The sequence below is a fragment of the Colobus angolensis genome, unplaced genomic scaffold (genome assembly GCF_000951035.1).
Source record: "Colobus angolensis palliatus isolate OR3802 unplaced genomic scaffold, Cang.pa_1.0 Scaffold298, whole genome shotgun sequence".
NCBI lineage: Eukaryota > Metazoa > Chordata > Mammalia > Primates > Cercopithecidae > Colobus > Colobus angolensis.
The window spans coordinates 4,492,470-4,516,038 of NW_012116243.1; the positions used below are offsets into that span (position 1 = coordinate 4,492,470).

At 33.3% G+C, this 23,569-nt stretch overlaps 1 protein-coding gene across 1 annotated transcript in view; it reads left to right on the forward strand.

Annotated features, from left to right (window-relative positions):
- MAN2A1 (mannosidase, alpha, class 2A, member 1) overlaps positions 1-23,569 on the forward strand; it is a 173,321-nt gene that overhangs the window by 78,081 nt on the left and 71,671 nt on the right. Inside the window, exons 8-12 of the mRNA XM_011949322.1 lie at positions 2,609-2,786; positions 8,061-8,263; positions 10,992-11,174; positions 15,202-15,316; positions 15,721-15,788. Coding sequence (XP_011804712.1) covers positions 2,609-2,786; positions 8,061-8,263; positions 10,992-11,174; positions 15,202-15,316; positions 15,721-15,788 — 747 coding nt within the window. The remainder of the gene's footprint in view (positions 1-2,608; positions 2,787-8,060; positions 8,264-10,991; positions 11,175-15,201; positions 15,317-15,720; positions 15,789-23,569) is intronic.

Consider the following 23,569-nt stretch of genomic DNA (forward strand, 5'->3'; position numbering starts at 1 on the left):
GGGAGGCGGAGGCAGGTGGATTGTCTGAGCTCAGGAATTCGAGACCAGCCTGGGCAACATGGTAAAACCCCGTCTCTACTAAAATACAAAAAAATTAGCCAGGCATAGCGGCGTGCACCTGTAATCCCAGCCACTCAGGAGGCCGAAGCAGGAGAATTGCTAGAACCTGGGAGGCGGAGCTTGCAGCAAGATCGCCCTAGTGCACTCCAACCTGGGTGACAGAGCAAGACTTCTTCTCTAAAATAAATAAATAAACAAACTTCTTACAAGTCTTGAAATGTTAAATCTACTGGTTACCTCAGATCCATATATCACCTTGTTTTTGACCTGATGATAAACTGAGGTAAAACACAGGCATTCCAGCTCATTGGCCGCTTTCAAGCTCCCCACTTTTTTTGAGACAGATTCTTTCTCTGTCACCCAGGCTGAAGTACAGTGACACAATAGCTCACTGCAGCCTCCATCACCTGGGCTCATGCGGTTCTCCCACCTCAGCCTCCTGAGTAGCTGGGACCACAGGTACATGCCACCATGCTCGACTAATTGTTTCAAAAAACTTTGTAGAGATAAAGTCTCCCTGTGTTGCCCAGGATGGTCTCGAACTCCTGGGGTCAAATGATCCTCCTGCCTCACCCTTCCAAAGTGCTGGGATTACAGGTATGAGCCACCATGCCTACTAGCCCTGTTCAACTTTTTAATGTCCCAAAGAAAATGAAATTTAACTATGATGTACAGATGGCATCTTTTGATATGTCCAGCTCAGCAGGTTCTTCTACTTTGCAAGTAAAGAAATATGGTTCTTAGTCAAGTTCATTTTTGGTCAAGTACTATATATTTTAAGTTGGCCTTTTCTATTGACCATCACATAATTTTATGTTTTAGGGATTTTCTTTTTCTTGGTTACAGTTAAGTTGACATTTCTTACCTAGTAAAATAAATCAGAAGCAAATTGCATCTGTATGTTTTCAAATGTGATGTTGAGTCAATTGATCTGTTATTGGTTCACCATATATTTAGTGAGTGTCTTCTTCCTGCCAGGCATTACAGGCTGGTTACTTGGGTTTCCCAGTGTTGACACTTTCTGGACAGGCTTGAGAGTTAGGATAGATGTGAAGTGTTAAAGGCATGCCATTGACGTTTGTGATTTTTCTCTATATGTGTTTTACACATGTATATGCAAGATGTTGCATATCTGATAGTAAACCCTTTTTTATGCTGGCTGCCTAAGAAATCTAGTTGGAGCTTAATTATGTCTTGTATCTATGATTTATATATTTGATTTTTTTTACTCTTTTTTTTTGGTAACCTTTCTATGTGGAATCTCATTCTCCATGTGTTTTTTATTGTAAGTAACCTGAAAGTGTTTTGGCAAATGTGGAATGTTAGCAAATTACTAGTAAAGATAAAGTAATGTGCTAATGCCAGAAAACTAAGCATTATATGTTACATAAGGACACTGTGGTTATATTTTGCTCACCAAGGTATTATGTTGCTGCTAAAATTTTATATTTGCAGTGCATTTTCAGAGATTATAAATGTAAAAAGGACCATATGAGATTTAGTTAAATGTTTTTAATTTTTATAAAATGCTTCATTCTATCATTGGTGTTCTTTGAAATACTTTCATAAATTTTCATATTGTGAATTAGAATTTACTTTTGGATGATTCTTGAAGTGAAAATTGGAATACTAAGTATAAAAATACTTGTCATTTAATCACTAATTTCTTAAGCTTTGTCTTTGTAAACATTGTGAACTGCTCTGGGTTCATCCACTTGTATAATTTCATTTTCACAAGCCCTTTCTCTTAGTTTGTATTCTCAGACTTTCTTAAATGATGCCCTAATTCAGTGATTTCCAAAGGATATTCTGCAGAATACTATAATAGAATATGAAATATAAAAGCTATTCCATCAAGCTATTGGTTAGAGTCTAGAGAGGTAGAAACCAAAATAGCTAATTCAACTCCTAATCCTTATCTAATGGTCAGTATTGAAAATCTTGACAAATACTCAGATTATTGGTGGCAAGTGACGAGTGTGTTGATTTTTTTTTTCTTTAGAAGAGGGAATATGACTCTATAAAATGTTATAGATTAACATTTATTCTCTTTCGGTTTTGTTCAAAGTACACCTTTTTCTGTGTTTAATCAGATAATTTTAGATTAGAGAAAGGAATATTAAGAGAAAGCAAACTTCAAAATCTGTATATGTGGGAAATCCTTATTGTCTTACTAGATAAATTATTTTAACACATGTGCTATCTGGTATTCAATCTCTGTGACTGGGCTTTAGGAAGTCATTGTTATCCCATTTATTATATGCCAAGTTGGTATATGACCATATTTCTCCAAAGATAATCAATTGGAAACCTATGAGTTTTTCCTACTGATAAGAATTTATGAATATTTTTAAAGGATAATGAAAATTAGTATGATAGATTTTTTAAAAATCTGTCTTTAAATTATACTAACTTTGCAGGTAGATAAAATATGCAATAATTTCTTTTAATATACTTTTGAATTTGGTTATTTCCTTTTTAATCAGTTGTCACATTCAGTTTTTCTTAGTCAAATTCATATTTTCTGGTTTTTTTTTTTTTTTTTTAGGGCTCGGATGCTACTAGATCAGTACCGAAAGAAGTCAAAGCTTTTTCGTACCAAAGTTCTCTTGGCTCCACTAGGAGATGATTTCCGCTACTGTGAATACACAGAATGGGATTTACAGTTTAAGAATTATCAGCAGCTTTTTGATTATATGAATTCTCAGTCTAAGTTTAAAGTTAAGGTAAGGAGAAAATATTTATGATTCCATATTTGAAGTAGAGCCTTTATTATTAAATGAGACTATAAACAGAAATCCTTAGCTTCTTTGTCCTACATCACAGTGCTTCTTAGAATATATAATTCTTGTGTAAAAGTATAATCCATTAGGAAGAAAATTATTATATGCTATAGTTCCATATCTAATGTTGTCCTGTTCCTATCACTGCTTGAGGATTAAAGAGGAATTTACTTTTATGTGATTGAAAATTATGTGATTGAAAATAGTTGTGATATTTAGTCTTCAGGGACGCCCTGTTTTTGTTGTTGTTTTTTCTTTAACCAACATTGAAAGTCTGTTATTTCTCTCTGACAGCTGCACCCTTGTGATTTAGTAGCATGACTGGCAGATGCAGATGAACATGTCATGAATTTTGCAAACAAATGTCCTATGTCCAGAGAATACACTAGCATTTGTTTTTTAAGTGAGAAGACTTCTAAAATTAAGCCTATGGTTCTTACTCTTTTTTTTTTTCTTATGGAAAATTTAAAATGTACTGTGAAGTTCTGAAAATAGCAGAAATTGTTCCCTTTCTCCCCATATCCATGACTCAGCTACAACATTCTTCAACTCAAGACCACTTTTGTTTCAGTCATGCCCCACTGCTGTCTCATTCCTCCCCACAGGGTTATATTGAAGCCAATCTCAGATTTCATGTAGTTTCATCTATAAAGATTTCAGTATGTATCTCTAAATTATAAAGTTTCTGTTTGAAAATATAACCGTAATACCATTATCACACCTAAAAAACTAACAGTAATTTCATGATACATATCTGGGCAGATTCAGATTTTCCTCATCTCATAAAAAACAATTCTTTTAACATACAATTTGTTTGAGTCAAAATTCAAGCAATAAATCATACATTGCATTTGATCAATAAGTTTTTTAATTACAAAATTGATTTTTTGTTGATACATAATTATATATATTTATGGGACACCTATGAATTTTGATACGTGCAGAGAATGTATAATGATCAAATCAGGGTATTTAGGATATCTACCACTTCAAACTTTTATCATTTCTTTGTATTTGGACAATAGTCTTTTAAAGTCTTTTTTTTTTTTTTAATGTGTGTTAGAGACTCTACATAAGAAGATTAATTATTCAGCGTGTTTATCATTTTGCATATTGACCTGTAAAAGTAGAACATATGTGAAAATACTATAGAAAGGAAGTGATGTTACTGTTTAGGAAATTTGAAAGCTGATGGTAAACCATAGTTTAGTAAGAATTCAAGTTTATTAAACAAACCTAAGTAATATCAAGTAGATAAATAAACCTAATAAAAGATCAAGTTTATTCAGGATCATTACAGCTGAATTTTTATCAGATTATGAACTAGGATCATAGAAGTATGTTTAAATTATCCCTGTATTTTCCTGAGAGATGATGCTCATACATGAATATATGGTCAGAGGAGGGGGTTTATATATGAGTATCTTATCTGTAATTACATCTTACTAGGAAGTGGTTTTGGAGTTCATAGAAGCACCTGGTCTCCTGTCTGACTGAAAAAATTAGACCCTGATTTTATATTTTACCTATTTCCTCCTTTGCCCATTAGAACAGTTTTTTTAAAAAGTAGTTTTAAAAATTGAAGTGCCACATACATAGAATAAGTGGACAAACCATAAGTGTATATAGAATTTTGCAAGTTTAAAAGTCTTCATGTAACCATCATCCAGATTAAGGCTTAGAACTTTTATTGTCCCTCAGATTTCTTTCCAGTCATCACCAACTGCTGCAAAAGCAACCACTGCTTTCACATCTGTCACCATGATTACTGTTGCCTATTCTTGAATTTTATATGATGGGGACTATACACATGTACTTTGTGTCTGACATTTTCGTTCCACGTTATGTTTGCGAGATTCATCCATTCTGTTGCATGTAGCAGTAGTTCATTCCTTTTTAGTGCTGTATAGTGTCTCTAGTATTCATTCTTTGATGACTATACCACAGTTTATTCATTGTATTGTTATTGGGTATTTGGGATTGTTCCCAGTTTTTGTCTGTCACAAATAAGTCTGCTTTGAATATTTTGTCCATGTTTTGGTTACTTGTTATGTGTTTACGTGGGTATAAAATGGGATGCAATTTTTCGGCCATTGAGTATCCACATGTTCAGCTTTAGTATATATTGTCAAACTATTCCAGAATAGATGCATCAGTTGTTGTGTTGTATAAAAGTTTCAGTTGTTCCACACCCTTTCTTAGTGTGTATTGTCAGGATTTTTGTTTTCTATTTTTATCCTTTTGATAGATGGGATGGTTTTATTTTTTATTTCTCCCATGGTAAATGAGGTTGAGCCTTTTTTCATATGTTTATTGCCATTTAGGTATCCTCATTTGTAAAGTACCTATTTAAGTCTTTTGATGATTTTTTAATTAAATTGGGTTGTCTGTCTTTTTCTTACTGTTTATAGCTCTTTGGTACATTTTGAATTCTATCTTTTTTCATGTAAAAGATATGCAAATGTTGTCTCCTACTGTGTAGCCTGCATTTTCACTTTCTCATGCTGTCTTTTGATGGACAGAAATTTTTAATTTTAATGAATTAAATATAACTATTTTTCTTTATGTTTAGAACTTGTTCTGTTTAAGAATTTTTTGTTTATCATGTGGTTGTGAAGCTACATTCTTACGAAGCTATCCTCCAGAAGCTTTATTGTCTTGCCTTCAACATTCAGGTCTATAATCTATGTGAAATGGATTGCTGTGAATTGTGTGAGGGTAGGAATCAAGATACATTTTGGCTTATATAGTTATCCAACACCATTTATTGAAAAGATCATACTTTCTTCCACAGCACCACAGTGTTACCTTTGTCATTAATCATGAATGAGACTGCATTTGTGTGTGGGTCTGTGTCTACACTCTCTGTTCACTTTTGTTGGTCTGTTTGTCTCATCTCACACTGTCTTAATTATTAATACTACAGTTTTGTAATAGGTTTTAATATCTGATAGTAAAAGTCTTCCAGTTTTGTTCTCCTTCCCGAGATTGCATTGGTTACTGTTAGTCTTTTGTAGTTCTACATAGGTTTAGGTCATCTTTTAAATTTCTACCAAAAAAAAAAATTGAAGGAGATTTTGATTGGGATTGCATTGAATCTTTGTTTTAATTTGAGCACAAATAACTACAATTATTGGGCCATCTAATCGATTAACATAGTGTATTTTGTGTATTAATGCAATTGACTTTTGCATTTTAGTCTTGTATCCAGTAACTTTGTTAAATTTATTTATTATTTTTAGTTATTTGTGGATTCTTTATGGATTTGCTATGTATGAATAATGGCATATTTATGTCTTCCTTTCCAAAACTTTAAATCTTTCAATTTACTTTCTTACCATGTACGATGGCTGTGTCCTCTAGTATAATGTTGAGTAGGTGTGGTGAAAGCAGACATAATTTTCTAAGAGAGAAAACATTCATGGGTCATAATGTTAGCTGTAGAATTTTGTAGGTTTCCTTTATCAGATTATGGAATTTTCCTTATATTCTTCATTTACAGAGTGTTTTTTCATGACCAGATACTAAATTTTATTATTTTCTTCTTCTAGGACATTGCTTTCTGTTAGGCCTTTATGTCTTGTGTAGTGATTGGACCAGTACCCCAAGATGAAAATTTGGTAGAGTATAGGGTCCACCTTAATTCATTTTCTTTCTATCCAACATTTTTGTCCCTTAAGTTCTGGCGGCTTTAGTTCTTTAATGTCTTCAGAGCTTTTTCTTTCTATAGTTTATCTAGTTATATCTGTTTCTTACGGGATACTTAAAGTTACTTTGAACTGGAAGCATACATTTATTTTCTTTTAATGAAATGGAGAATAAAAGTAAATAACTCAGTTCAGATGTTTGAAAAATTGACATAGAATAGCCAAGACAGTCATTTTGCCATTTGATCATCATTTAACTATTGTTGTAATTTTTCTTATGTGTTGTCCAGGCTGGAATGCAGTGGCGTGATCTCTGCTCACTGCAGGCTCCGCGTCCCGGGTTCACGCCATTCTCTTGTCTCAGCCTCCCGAGTAGCTGGGACTACAGCGCCTACCACCACGCCTGGCTAATTTTTTTGTATTTTTAGTAGAGACGGGGTTTCACTGTGTTAGCCAGGGTGGTCTCCGTCTCCTGACCTTGTGATCCACCCGCCTTAGCTTTCCAAAGTGCCAGGATTACAGGTGTGAGCCACCGTGCCCGGCCAGTTGTAAGCTTTTTACTTAGAACCCTATTCACTGTAATGTGGATAGACAGAGAAGTTATGTAATATGCTCAAAACACATGTCAGATAAGTGGTAGAGATGGAATTCAAACCTTTACTATTGCTACCTTGAATCAAAATGACTTGCATTATCTGTGTTTGTGTGTGTGTTTGTGTTGTATGTATGTGTGTAGGAAACAGCAAAATCAGTATCTTTCTTTTAAAAGGAACACATTCCCTGTTAAATCTATTTATTTTTGACAGGACTGCCTTTTAATACCTGTTTACAAGATTTGGTATAGTGTTTCTTTTTGTCTTTGATTTGTAGAATAGTTTGAACTCATAAAAACAGATTTCTTACTGCTGATTTAAATAATTAGTCAGAAAGACCAGTGTGTTTAAGCAGCAGACTTGCCATCCTTATCACTCTTTGTGTTTAACTTCTACTCAGTGTTACCTACTGGTAGAGTAAGTCCATTTTTTTAAAATGACCTGCTGTTCTTAAAGTCCCTTCTCCTTCACAGAACTCAACTGGGGGAAAAGGGAGATAGAGGAGGGTGTGATATATGAAATACTTTATGGCTAACAAAATTATTCTTCTAGACTTTATGGCTAATAAAACTGTTATTCTAGACTTCTGGAACACTTTAATATGTCTTTTATTTTTGCTGCTGCCCTCATCTTTCATTTATCTGGATTAATCCATGCCCAAATTATTGTGCACTTTGAAATTTTAGCGATATGTAGGAGTTTTCATATTCACTGATTTGTAAATGTAAATAGCTCTTCTCTTAACTGCTGAAGTATATAAGTTTTCCCTTAGTTTAATTTGGGCCTTAATGCAAGTAAAAAAAAAAAAGTCACTATTATTTTCTTCTCTGCTTCTGATTTTTACAAAATCTGAGCTATGTGTTCATCTTAACTTGGAAACACATCTTAAGTATTTATTATTAACTTTTCCTAACAGTGTAAGAAGTAAGTAATTTTAAGGTAGAATGAATAATTGAAGTGCATTTTTTTTAAACTAGATACAGTTTGGAACTTTATCAGATTTTTTTGATGCACTGGATAAAGCAGATGAAACTCAGAGAGACAAGGGCCAATCGATGTTCCCTGTTCTAAGTGGAGATTTTTTCACTTATGCTGATCGAGATGATCATTATTGGAGTGGCTATTTTACATCCAGACCCTTTTACAAACGAATGGATAGAATCATGGAATCTCATTTAAGGTACTTTTACCTTTCTATAGCTACATCTATTTCTTCACTTTCTTTATGTTATCATAACCTTTTTGTAGAGTTTTTCATAATATACATCATTCATGTAGTACATTATGTAGTGTTAAGCTCTAATTAAGCACTTAATATAATTGTGAAATTTTAATGCAGTCAAAAATATGTCTCCAAACTATAATCAAATTATTACATAGGTTTTTGTTCTAGAAGAAAAAATAGTTTATTTAATCAGATTTTTAAGGAGTTGTATTCTGCATTTTATATTTTTCTAATTAATTTTCCTGTGTTATTTGCACACCATATTAATATTCAGTGACATCATCATGAGTGTCTGCAGGCTAGTAATCTGATGGGCTTCTCATTGGAAACATAGGTGAGCATCAAAGAAGCAAATAGGGCCTCCCAGCATTGAAATACGAGCTTCAGAGTTCACAATCCAAAACTAATGTATTTTGTATGTGGGAGAAGTTTAGACTAGGTTTCATCTCAGTTCTTACATACTTATTTGAAGCACATTTCTATAGGCACAGTTATCTGCATAGAAGAACAACATTTGAAAAAATGATGACTGGTGGGGCAGACAGTGATTGAACATGTAAATGGATACAGAGAAGACAGAAAAGTCCGTAGAAAACATAACAACACTAAACTGACACTATCCAGGACACCTTTCAATCACTGATAGAATGTTCTATTGTGATAGGTTCTATTTCTGCACTGTCCAATATGGTAGTCATTAGGCACATGTGACTGTTGAGCACTTGAAATGTGCCCATTTAATTTTAATTAATTTAAATGTCAGTAGCCGTGTGTGGCTGTGGGTACCATATTGGAGAGCATGGTCCTAAGTAACAGAGGCTGATTGTTGATAAACTACTCCAGAGGCTCCCAAGGCTTTATCTATGTATAGACCAGTAAAGTAATTCCTTTTCATGTTGAATCTTGATGTCTGAGTTAGATTATACTTACTCTCTTTTATATACTAGTGGACATTGATTACATTTTGGAAAGGCTTTTTATTAAAAATTACGAATTTTCTTAAGAGTTGTATTTTTATATGGTAGTGTTTTTTTTATTGTTAATATTGTGCTGCTATTAAATATTACTATTTCAAAAGCCTCACCTTTTACTGTTACTTGTAATATGCCCGAAAAATATCTCATTTAAAAAAGTTATTTTCATTATTATAGATACATATTAGTTGTACATATTTATGGAGTATATGTGATATTTTGATATAAGCATACAGTATATAATCATAATAGTTTGTATATTCATTTATGTGTTTCAAAATAACTAAAAGTAGAATTGGAATGTTTCTAACACAAAGAAATAACTGCTTGAGGTAATGGAATATATCTTATTAAATTTAAAATAATGTTTACATATTATAGTGTCTATCCATTCTTACCCTACAGAATATCAACCAGTTATCTCTTATACTGTTTTAAACTTTTATGTTATAAAGTGAAGTATATTCTCAATAATGTAGAGATCCTTTTGGACCACTGAATTAGTGATTTTTAAGTGTCAAGTATTTTTTAGTGGCAAAAAGAATGTTGGTTTATCTTCATTTATTGAACGTATTCAAGACATTGTGGTTACTGCTAGTAATTTATTTGGAAAATTCTGCTGCATTAAAACCAAAAAACCATACAATAGTTGTGACTTTCCAAATGTATTCATTTATACATAAGTTTGTCTGAAAATAGTAATGTTTCATCCCTCTGCACATTTGTAAAATGTGGATAAAATATAAAAGTATAGGGAAGACAGTATTTCCCAAATCTTCCTTTTAACATTTTAGGATATCTGGATATGCATATGTACTCCTTTTAAAGCCAGGAATTTTTTTTTTTTTAAGGGATAGAGTCTCTCTGTTGCCCACGCTGGCGTATAGTAGTGTGATCCTAGTTCACTGCAGCCTCAAACTCCTGGACTCAAGTGATCCTCCCACCTCAGCCTCATGAGTAGTTAGGACTATAGGAGCATGTCACCACACCTGGCTAAGATAGAGTCTTGCTATGTCCTCCAGGCTGGTCTTGAACTCCCGAGTTCAAGTGATTTTCCTGCCTTGGTCTCACAAGATGCTAGGATTACAGGCGTAAGCCACCATACCCAGCTGACATCCTGTTTATCATTTTTCAATTTGTATTGTTAAATTCTCCATGTTTGTTATATGTTACCATTCAAAACTGAAACTAACCCTTGCCCTTGAGCTGTTCTTGGGCCATTATATTCTGCCTCTCCTCTCCTCTGAGTGTCCCATTCACCAACTATGCCTTTCTTTTTCATGTCTCTTACTGTATATATGTGAGAGTAAATGACATTATGATGTTCATGGTCTATGTGTGTGTTGCTCTTCGAAAGAAGAAAGGACAGAGAAATTTATCCAATTTTTCAGGTATTTTTTCATTATGTGATACATAAATAAGCCTGTCTTGCTGCCAGCAGGTACTGGCTTATTTTCCAGGATCATCTAGAACAAGGACCGCTGCCTGATACCAGTGTAGACATGGTATTCTTTGATGATTGAGAATGTAAATGCGTTATATGAATACATTGGTCATTTTATGTGAATTATTATTACCAATATCTTTTTCATAAATTGCTTGTACTGCAGTTATGGATTAAAAAATTTGGAAAGTATCGATGTCACATGTTTTAGATTATAAGCTAAAGTGTTTGTTTTAAAATAAAAATATGACTTTTATGCAATTAGGGCTGCTGAAATTCTTTACTATTTCGCCCTGAGACAAGCTCACAAATACAAGATAGATAAATTTCTCTCATCATCACTTTACACGGCACTGACAGAAGCCAGAAGGAATTTGGGACTGTTTCAACATCATGATGCTATCACAGGAACTGCAAAAGATTGGGTGGTTGTGGATTATGGTACCAGGTAATCTAATTATAGAATAATCATCTTAAAAAATCTTTAAAATTATGGGTAATAAGATTATATCTTTTGATGAAGTTGTTAGTGTATATCAAACCACATTAACAATGATATCCCTCGTATTACTATAACAAAACAGCACCGATATTCAAATATTTTTTAAGAAATCTGTTGACAAAATCCTAGCTGCGCCAACTTTTTATTGCAGTGCATTTCTGCAAATAGGGTAGTAAAATATTATTACTACTGTTTAAAGCTGATCCTATTTTCTTCTAAATACAATGTGGTGATTGGGGTTATCTTCTTGACCAAGGACTTGGCATCAAATAAAACATAGTTATAATCTAGAGAGATAAAGATTCCTGCTTCATTGTATGTCAGTTTAATCTCATACTATTTCATATCCAGTTGTACTTGTATAGATATATTTTTAAGAGGTACGTTGACATAATAAGCTGAGAATCATAGCCAGGAAAGAAAAAGACTTATAAACCTTATCATGTATGGATTATATAAACCACTGGGAATGAGAAAGGATGAGCTGGGTCTTGATATTAAAGCCATCTTTAACTCATTGAAGGGCTGTCAGATGGGCGACGGAGTAGAAGCTAAGTTATTTCTGTATTAAAGAATTTGAACAATGAGTATAAGCATGGTCTGAGATAACAGAGGACTTGGCAAACAGAGCTTCCTAATAATGGGGAAGAAATCTTACCTTTTGTAATAGGGAGTTCTCTATCCTCATGCCAGACTTTGGATGACCATTCATTCATTAGGATCAGTGCAGCAGGGATTCCTAGATTGGGGAAGGAGTTTTGACTATTTTATTTACTATAGTTTAGACTATTCTTCCTGTTTTTTTTTTTTTATCAACAGTGTTGTGCTTTGATAATATTTTAAAGTCATTTAAAATATACTGTGATTTTCTTAAAGAATAGATTTAAAAAGTGAATATCTTTATTACTACTCCTTGATGAGAAAAGCATATACAACACATAAAATCAATGTTAAAAAATTGACTCACGACTTATATTACTAATTGTAGTAAATGTTAATTAAATTTTTAGTTGCAATATTTTGACTGGCTTTCTAGAAATTGGGGGAAAAAGATATTCTTGGGGTTTCATTAGTTGATTTCAGTCCTTAAAAAAAACCATTCAAAGTAGTATCTTGAATATCTTCTCCATTTTTTAATGGCAAGTATGTTTGACACCCACCTATTGAGGTTGATCTATGCTTAAAGTAGAAAATGCTCATTAGATGATAAAGATGGTATTTCTCCCACAGAAAGCATTTTTGAAAGTAAGGTCAGATCCTCCATTTTTCCTTCTCACCTGCTCCTGGCCTGCTTGGTTTGTTGAGAGTTTAAAAGTGAGACTGCTTAGAATCAGACCAGAGCAGCGCTCCTAAGAGGACATGGAAAAGTCATTTTCTTACACTGCCCACTTGCTGTCTCTGGCTGTCATATTGAAAGAGATTTGCTTGCAGGTCATTGAGCTTTGGCTACAGAACATTTTTTGTATCATGACCTGTCTGGAAGAGCTATCCTCCACAGGTTTTGTGTTGCTTTTGGCTTATAAAAACTTCCCTGTGCAGAATTGCATGTTAGAGAAGAAAAGGCAGTAATTCTCAAACTGTACTTGGCATTTGTAAATTTGCTATGTAAGTACTTCACACTTCATTGAAAAGTCATAAACAATTACTAAATCATTAGCACAGACATTTTAAGGAGGAAATTTCAAAACACAAGTTAGAGAATTATTAACAAAGAGGTAGTTAGTATTGGGTGTTCTCTTGAACTTGGACTGGTGACTACTATTCATTCAGATTTGGCAGAAATGTCACTGTGAACAAGTGTATGAATTAGTGGTGCATTTGGCTGCGAGTAATAGCAACCAGAAACAGAATAAATCCTGTCCTGCTTATTTTTATGTCATATGAAAAAAATCTGTAGACAACTGCTTCTGGTATGGCAGCTCTGCAGTGTCATCAGGCATTCAGGCCCTTCTTTCTCCTCTGCCATAGTAGGGGAAGTCTGAGAGCATGCTATTAACAATAGATCGAATGTGTGTATAGTTATAAACTGGAAAGCAAGAATACATCATGGCATATTTGGAGATTAATTCTAACCATGGCATAAAAAAATGAATTGGATTGGGGCAATGTTTGTAATAGACAGCTTAAAAGTATTAATAGATAATGTGGCTTATGTAGAAGGGAAGAAGAAATGGTAATGATGTCATTTAGAGAAATGTTTTAGAATTCCGCTAATTATTCCTAACTAGTAATTAAGGTAGGTGGGAGAAAACGGAACACAGGGTGAGCGTGAGGGTCCTAAAATGTAGACAACCTATATAGTAGCAGACATGCTAACATCTCCTTAATACGACAGCCATGACAGCAAACTAGGAACCTGTGATTCCCAAGTGACTTTTCCTGAACCGTATTTCGTATTAATAGGATAAGTGCATGTTCGGAAATTAGAGGCCCTGAAAAAAATCCCATATTAATGAAATATTGAAACATTTAGAATTTTGTTTTACCCAGTGTTTCCCAAATGTACTGTGTTTCATTTTGTTTTGTTTTAAACAAAACAGCTCTATACATCCTGAGAAAACATTTGGGGAGTGATATATTGTAGTCTTTAGTACTCATCCTATGAGAAGGCTTCACGTGTGCCTTTAGGATGCAAACGTTGATTCCTGGCTTTCACTCAGTTTAATTAGGACTCTTTAATACATCTGTGGTTTTAGGTGGTGGAGAACATGACTTTCACTCTGCAGATTCAGGCTGCCTAATAAAGATTGCCCTGTAGACAATAGAAAGCAACTTAGGTTGAGGGTCTTATTGTCATAACTGAACAATATTCATTCATATGGTGTTTTAGTATGGTGAAAACACTTAACACTGTCTAGGAAAACATGGAATATATTGGGAAATTTAATTGAATTATGGCGTGAACTCAAAATCGTAAGATTTTAGCATTAAAATTATAGATTTGCCATGTAAATATATTTAATTAATAACATTGATCATGGTCACTTACATCTCTGAAGGAAATATTAATACTCTGCAAAAAAGAAGTTAACTTCTTTTACAGGTTTTTTTGTTGTTGTTGCATGACAGCAAAAATGTTTTTAAGGCATAGATCCAAAGTTGCTTTCTGTATTAGAAAAAATAATATAATTGAAAATGTGATTAGCGAGGATTTTCTACATAGTTCTCCAATATGAATTTGCCTATGGATGTCTGGTCTGTAAAGCCTTCAAGAAACATAACTGAATTAGGAAAAAAAAAAATCTTCAAGCAAGTTCCTTTTTTCCATGAGTAGTGCTTCAGGAGTAGCTGGTGATATACTGAGGATGTATTTCAGAATTGGTCTGGAATCAATAGACTTGATTCCTTAGACATAAAAATACGATTTGAATATAGTTAGTAATTTCAGTGACCAAAAAAATTAACAGGGATGAAGACGATTTCATTATTCACATCTGTCAAAAACTCTTGTCCTCCTGGTTCTCTTGAACAAGAACGTGAAACTAAATTAAACAAAATATCTATTTTAATTATTGGGATATAACTTGTATACTAATTGAATTTTCTTCTTGTGAGCTGAATTATCTCATGTTTTTATTCATTGTTAAAACCCTTGTTAGAACTTTTTCTAAAGTAGCAAGTCATGTTTTTTTGGTAGAATGCCTCAGAGTTATTGGGGTGATCCTACTGGACATTATTATTTGGTACAATATTCATAGAAAGTATATGTAGTTTGGGTATGTATGTGTTTCAGGTGTGTCCAGAAAGCTTTCAGTTTTAAATGCGTTCTTGTTAGTTATATCTTCTGATTAACCATTTTTCTAAGTACTTAGTTCTGGGGGAAAAAAGAGCAGGCTTGTCATAGATTCGTTATAGGTTTCACTTTGAATGCAAGATGAAGATACTGGTGGTTTGGCCATTATTAATGAAACTGAAAATATTGTATGCAGATTTTTAAATTATTTCTCAGACTAATAAAATTTTTGGTTTACAGACTTTTTCATTCATTAATGGTTTTGGAGAAGATAATTGGAACTTCTGCATTTTTTCTTATTTTGAAGGACAAACTCACATATGACTCTTACTCTTCTGATACCTTCCTGGAGATGGTTAGTGATTTCATCTATGGTCATCATAAAAATGTGTGATTTCATTGTTGCATTAGCAAAGAGGATGAGAAGCTTAATGAAGAGAGACATTGAAATATAATTTTTTGTACAGTATTTGAATTTTTATCGCTTAATAATAAATTGCCTGTATGTTCATCTTTTCTATAAATATTTCAAACTATGTGAAATATATGGGGGTTTAGAACACTATTAAGATGTTAGTAAGGCAACTGGGCATTATAATTAGTTGTTTTGCTTGGCTTTAATTAGAAACCCCTTGATACTTAAATTTTTATAAGTCCTTAATCTGTTCTTGCTAAACTTGAATTTGAATGGTCTTCTGGTTTCAGGATGAGTCCGTGAAGTGTTAAGTAAAATTTAAAAATTGATCTTCATTTTTATAGGATTTGAAACAAAAATCACAAGATTCTCTGCCACAAAAAAATATAATAAGGCTGAGTGCGGAGCCAAGGTAAATTCATAATTTCTTACAAATGTTTACCACCTTCTGGCTTAATAGTTTTGGGTTTTATGGTTCTGGTTTTTAGTTAGCATGTATTTTGAGGCAATCAATTTATTAATTAAAAAATTCCTAAAAAATGGATTTTCTTTCATAACTGTGTTATATTCAGGCTAATAGCTAACAGTGATTAGTACATTGACTGCTGAATAAACTATTATAACAATATTTCTCACAGATATAAGGTATAGCATGATAAATATGTAGCTTATAAAACATTTTCTTATCTCTGTAAAATTAATTTCAGATTATATCTTTTTTTGATTAACCTTTCATTTAACTACCTTGTCTTCATTAATCCCTGATCCTATTTTTAAATGAAAGAAAAACTCATTATTATTAGAAGATCAAGGTTTCTACTGTAAATTGTTCATTAGATAACTGTCATTTTGCTTGTGAAACAGCCTTGTTTTAGCACTATTGATTTATGCTGAAGTAAATGGGAAGGGTGTTCAGTGACCTTAAACCAGAGCATTTAATTGGTGGCTACCTAATAATTATAAAGAAATGTGTTATGTTTTATTGGTATTTCTTTAAACAGCAAGTTATCTGTTTTTAATAACCAAATATTTGTTGGTCATTTCCCAGTTGACCCAGGCACACAGTGGTTATTTTTTGTAATATAACCTTTAACTGTCAGAATTGAGATATTTAGTACCCCCTCTTACCAATTACAGGATAAAAAAAATAATTTCAAAGAGTAATTCATCATTTCAACTAAATGTATTTTATTAAAGTTATTTTAAAATGAATGAAAGTATAGAGAATTTATAGTTGCTAGTAAAGTTGAGACTTTTTGTTAAGCATAGACTAAAACTTTAGTTGTCTAAATTTCTTTAGTAAGTAGAGACATAAGATATATACAGCTTATTCCTTAGAATAATATAATAAGTTTTTTTATTGTAGTAATACTAATGTTCTCTGTAACACGGCACAAGCCTTAGGAGCTTTCAGATTGCCAGGTCGTAGTTAGGATGAAAGGATAATGACACTGAAAGAAATATTACTTATAAAATTACAAAATGTTCTTTGTCTTAAAATAAGTTATGTTTTGATGCATTTGCGGTTATATACCTGTTCCTTAAATATTGTGTTCCTAGTAATCTCTGGCATTAGTAAATCTATTTGTTTTACTAAATAGTTAATCTATTTTGTTTAACTAAATTTGTTTAACTAAAAAGTTAATCTCATCTATTAACTTTTCTTCCTTTTTATATTTTGGTGGAGGAACATCTTTGCTTTTGCTGGTTATAAGAATAATATATGCTGCTGTAAGTGATTTGTGCCCCACCTCTGGGTGCTTTTATGGTAGGTGGGGTGAGGCAGGGCTGGAACTATAATTTAATAGGTCAGAGGAAAAGATGTTCCCTTTAGTTTCTCTCCTTCCTTTACTGTCTTTGCCTTAGCAAGTAGTAATTAATAATTTTGCCTTTCTAATGCCAGATAAGAAAGTTAGGAAATATAGTATATTAATGAAAGAGAAAAATATTTTTAAGCTTTCGTATTGAGGAGTTTTAACTACAGGTAAACATAAATGGAATTTTGGGGGCTATTACTTAAATGATTGTTTTTTGATGTTTCTTTTTAAATAGTTTTTATTTAAGGAGTATAGTGTTTATCTTCCTATTACTTCTTTACAATTCTTTTTTATCAAATACTGACTTTCCTATTTCTGTAGGTAGGTAAATTAGGAATACTTCTGATTGGCAGATTCTTATTTATTTTTATGCTTATTATCCATTTTGTAGGTTAGGGCTTCTTAGATTTTAGGTTTTAAAATCTATATTTTACTTGTTAGCTGCAAATTATTTTAGTTACTGATCTCTCAGTAAAAATGGATGAATAATGAAGGAATGATAGTGGCCTTTAAAATGGAAAAATTTGGTAGTTTTATTTAGCAGGCACTGAAAGTAAAGTAATTGCCCTTTTCAGTTTTTAAATTGGAAGTTTTAGTGGTGTGTTTATGAGTCTTTGTCATATTCTTCATGAGTCTTCTTTAATGTTCCAAGGGTTGGCTTTATTTTAGTTACAGACTCAGTTCCTATTTGAGTAACAAACTATTTAAATAAACCATGCATTCTCAATGGGGGAGATATTCTTTCCAAGAGAGTGAAAATTGGTTTTTTGGGGATTCGAAGAAAATCTTACTCTTTTTAATATGTAAAGCACAGATATAGTACATAACAGGTAAACAGTTTGTGTGTGGCATTAAAATGGTATGTGGGTGATTAGTGAATGTCTAAAAAGAGTCATTAGGGAGGTGATAATGTAAAAAAGATTGAGAAATACTAACTTAAACCCATAGAATATAAATAATCATGTAAATTTGATCATGCTGTTGGCAATATTAGTTATAGCAATAAACCTAACATAACTTACTTTGTGAGTATTTAAAAAGTAGTCCATGATCTGTTTAAAGTGACATTAGTACATGTTGATATGCCTAATTTAGTTTACACAGTTATATGAGCTATATCATGTGTGGATTCATAATTTTTGTATAGAAAACAGATACTTCAGAATATCAACTTAAGATATAAAAAGTACTTAATTCCAGAAAAGCCCTCCCATAACCTATTGCCATTGGCTTGTCTAATGGTTCTCCCTGGATGACCTCCCAGCACCAATAATTTAATTTCCTCTGATTTTTCTCCATACATGCTTTCCTTTTGGATGCCATAAGAGTATTATTATCTTTTTAGTTATCTAGGTTCTGAAACCCCAGAACCTACTTTGACCTCTACCTTCTATTATTCCTTATATTTTATCAGTTGGGGAGTTTTTTTCTTCTCATCTGTGAAATGCATCTTCTTTTTTCCTGTCACTTTTTGATTCTAAGCCATACTTCATGCTTGAATTACTTCAACACTTTCTTACCTTTTTGTCTTCAACTTCCCTGTGCCCCTAATTTATTACATGAAGTTATCAGAGGAAACTAGCAAAAAACAGAGCTCTGAGAAAGTCACTTCTAAATTTAACATTCTCTAGGTACTTCTTATCTACTGAGGAAAGTCTGACCTGAAGGTCAAATGTTTTAGTAGACTATTGCCTAACAAACTACTCTGAAACTTAATGTCTTAAATACAATGTATTATATTTCCCATGTTTCTGTAGAGAACTGCTGGGCAGTTCTTGCTTGGGGTCTCTCATACCATTGCAGGCAATTGGAGATTGGGAATGGAGTTCCTCAAAGATTTGACTGGGCTCAGTGTGCAAGAGGGCTCACTCACATTACTGAAAGTTAATGCTCCCTGTTGACTGAGGGTTCAGTTGGAGCTGTTAGCTGCCAGTGCCTACACATGGCCTCTCCATATGACTTGGGCTTCTCTAACCATAGTGGCTGGTTCTAAGAGGGAGTATCTTAAGATTGAAAGTCTCAGAAGTGAGTTTTCTGGGTAGAAACAGCAAGACTTCTTAAGACCTAGCTTTGGAAATCCTAGAAGGCCATTTTCATTACATTCTCTTGGCCAAGGAAGGTTAGGCGAGATTCAAGGGGAGGGAATTACTCTCCATTTCTTGATGTGAGGAGTATGTATAGAAAGCAAAGGGAATGATGGTAGTCATCTTTAGAGACTAGCTGTGACAGTTCACCTGTAGGCTACCTCAGTTCATATACCTTTCATGTACAGAGTAACCTCACCCACCTCCCAAGATGCCCAATGTCTCATCCCATTACACTGTTAGCCCCATATTTCTACCTAGATCAGGCCAAAATGGGTCACTCATGGCTGACAGTTAATATTAGCTGGCTTGTTTCTTCCACTATAATTATTTAAAGTTAATCACACTGGATTGTAAACTCCTTGAGAGTAGGAATTATTTCTTTGATTATTTCTAACATCATGCCTGTGGTATTATATGCAACGTAGTAAGAATAATACAGATTCATTGAAATACATTTAAATATTGACTGAAGAGAATATTAATCTTCAGACACCAGATATACATAGAACATGGTTCACATTCTATGTGAAAATGTAGTATCCTGGTATATATTCTCCCCAGGTATTTCTTTGGTCTCATATTTGGAGGTTGGGTGCCAGAGTGCTTCCAAGTAAACTTTAAGTACTACTACAAATAAAGATAAACAATAATTCGATAAAGCTTGGAATTTGTATAACTGTCCTTTTAAGATTTTAGTTTTGTACCATGAGACCTGAAAAATTTCAGATTGTATCTCAGCATCATTGCATTCTTACAGCGTTAACTTCATTGAGATTGGATTTTGGGTGGCTGTTCAGAATGGATGGATATAAAAGATAGTTCCAAATAGCTGATTGAATTGGCTTTATCAGATTGGTTTTCATATGTAAGACTTATTGTTATTATTGACATAGCTTGATTCTTCATTTTGTATTTTTAATATTATTATTGTAAACAATTCTTCTGGCAGTAATTATCTATTAGTTTAATGGGATTCAAGGCTTTAGGTGAGTTTTTTTCTTTTGTTATGTTATCAACTTATTTTTATACCAAATAAGAATGTGTCTTAGAAAATATCTAATATCTCTAACCAGTTGTTTACACATAAGTTTTAAATGAAGAAGCCAAGCTCACAACCTTATTTTTATTGTTTGGAAATGGAATTTCTAGGAAAATAGAATTCTAACCACTCGGGTTGTGGCAGCATTATTTGATAGAGGCATTTGGAGCTTAAGGGCAGAAGTGAGATTCCATGACTTGAAAAGGCAGCTCTGGTCTGAGAGTGAGTCTGGTGAAAGAGCTGTCAGTGTACAGAGGGAGCGTACTTTGTGCTCAACTGTGGAGGAGATGGAAGAGTGTTAACCACGATAATTAGTCCAGGAACTGTCCTTAATAGCTCATGGATTATGATGGTTTAAGCTTAAATTTTGACATGTACTAGAAAACTAGTATATAGAAATGTCTTTCTATTAGTTAACAGAAAAATGAGTGTAAAATGTCATATTAAAGGTTTTCTTTCTTGAAAATGGTTGGCTATATTTTTTAATTATCCTAAAATAATTCAAGTCAAAAATAGAATTAGGACATCCTGGACCCTCTCCAGCTTCTATTATTTTGAGAAAAGCTGAGATATCTTTACCTTTTAAATAAAGCTGCTTTGAACTTTTCTTTTGATGAGGGAATTAGTAACTGATGGTCCTAGAGACTTTTAAACACATAAAAACTAAGCTATTCTGTGTTCCAGTCTAGTTTAGGTATATCTGGGCATTAATAGCACAGTGTATTTATGAGTTTTATTGGATCTGAAGGATGAGTTTATAAACCCTCCTCTAGGATGCTTTTCTATTTAAATATAAAATTGCTTGCAAAAGATATTTGTATGTTTTCACCTATGTTCTGTCTCTGTTATGTGTTAACTTTGATTTTTTCAAGGTATAGGCTGGCTAGTTCCCTGATTATCCAGAAGCACTTTTCATCTTGTCTATAGTCTGCTGGGGTGTTTTCAGAAAGGATGCTTTATCCAGAAGACTGAATAGAATATATTGTATTATGTAAATAACCAAAAGTTTCTTAAGGAATTCAAGGTACCTGCAAGATGCTACATAAGTTAATTTTATGGTGAAAATTGTTTGCCTTGACTAGTGGTTGGTACTAGTGTTGGAGCAGTCAGGGCTCGGTAGCAATACAAAATAATCTTATTTGGTGTTTGCCATTCTAATTCAGTCATCACGGGATTACATTTTGCCTATTTTTCAAGAAAATATAAAGGTCTCTTGGGGAGGAAATGAGGAGAAAAGGCCCCACCTTTGTTCCAATTCCCCCCACCCTTAGCATTTCTATTTATTTTATGACATCGGGAATGATGAGTATTAATTCCTGAAATACTGTTTCAACCTCACATTGACTGAAATGAAATAACATCTATTATATTAAAAAAATAGTTGACACTTCCAATTTACGTGATGGCTGACTAGAGGCCATGAGACTGACTCTCGGTTTCCCCTTAAAACTCATATGAAAATGTAGAAGATGATGAAAAATTGTAGGAATACCAAAACCTTGGCTTGACAGTCAATGTATTGCCACAATCTAAGATGTCCGTGAACTACAAAGCTGATAGAACTGGTCTGAAAAATGCAATTACTTGCTGATTAATGATAAGCAGTTCGAAATAAAAGCAACCTGCATGTCTTTTAAAGCAAGTATGAAGAATGATTCCTTTTCCTTTTCATAATGTCTATCCCCAAGGCTTTGAAATTCTGGGATTATATTAACTAGAAAGTGAACAAATATTTTTCTATTGGAAGAGTGCTACTTTTGAGGCTATTAGCAAGTTATATAGCTTTTGTTTTGTTTTTCTTCTTCCTCCCTGACTAAGGTCTCTGTTGACCAATCTTCATTTAATTGACCAACTAGATCAACTGATTCTTTTCATTCCTTTTCAGTGCCCATGGCAATGTGGTTTTGTAGCTAACAGGCTGTTAGCTAGCAGGCCAATGCACTTCCCTCCCTCTAGTCTTTCAGTTGTGTGATTATCATGAATCAGTTATTTATTCCTAAACAAGTTCTTATTTTTTTCTCATAAATCATTTTATTACGCTGATGAATTATGTAAAAACCCTTTTTTTTGAAGTTGAGGACTTTGGAAGTATTCAGCAAAGGTGAGTCACCGACAAATATTGGTGAGATGACTGCAAAAGATTTGGGAAGAAATCATAAAAATATAGAAGCAGCCTGGATTCAGATTTTCTTAATATTTTTGAGTTTAAGTTCTTGCTATACTTTAGAAAAACCTAAGCTTGGGACCACAGAAGATTATCACATGTTTGGTTATGCAGAGAGTATGACAACTCCAATTACTGGTTCCATAGTCAAAGCAAAGGATTTGTATATTTTGAATATATTACATGGTAAAGTAAAATATTAAGAATAACACATATATATCATAATGATTTTCTACTTTAACTTTTATTTTCAGGTCAACTTTAACTCTGTTAATAGATCTGTTGCCAGCCTTGATCACATTGATGAAAGGGCTTCCACTGTGTCCATATTTTGCAATCAGTTTGGAGACTAAATCTGCCAGAAATAAATAGGCAGGAACAAGAGAACTTAGGACAGATCATTGAGCTAGGAAAGTCTGCTCAAGGAAATTGCTGTTGGTGGTGGCATGGGCCAGAAGAATACTGTGATATTCTTTGTTAAAGAAAGAAGCCTTCCCTTTGTTCAGAATCAGAGCCGGTATAGAAGACTGAATACCAGTCAGGCACAGCCACCTTGAATATTAACCTTTTGGAAACTTGCAGTCAGGCTGGATCTATGCATGCGAGCCTATTATTCACTCTTATTCTCCATCACTGAATCCTCTTTACATCCTTCATGGCATTATTAACAAACTGGCCATGTCATTTATTCCTTATTGTCTGCCTCTCTTGCTAGAATAGCAGCTCGATGAGGGCAGAGATTTTGTTTGCTTTTGCATCCCCTGACAAATACCTGGCACAAAGTAGGTGTTCAACAAATATTTGTCAAATAAACTATATGTAAGAGAAGGACTTCAGCTAATATCAAAATAAAAAGGACCAAGGGTAGTTTTAGCAAACACAGAGTCTAGGTGAATGTCTACTTCTTTGAGGAGAAGTGATTGAAAGGTTATCATAGGAGAGCTGTGAAAAAGCTGTACAGACTGATTAAAAAATAGGGTGCAGCATGATGACTCAGAAGAGTATCTTTCTTATTAAAATGATTTATTACATAGACTAGATGAAAATTTTTTTAAAAAAGAGGACCTGGACTTCTTAAAAAGTTTT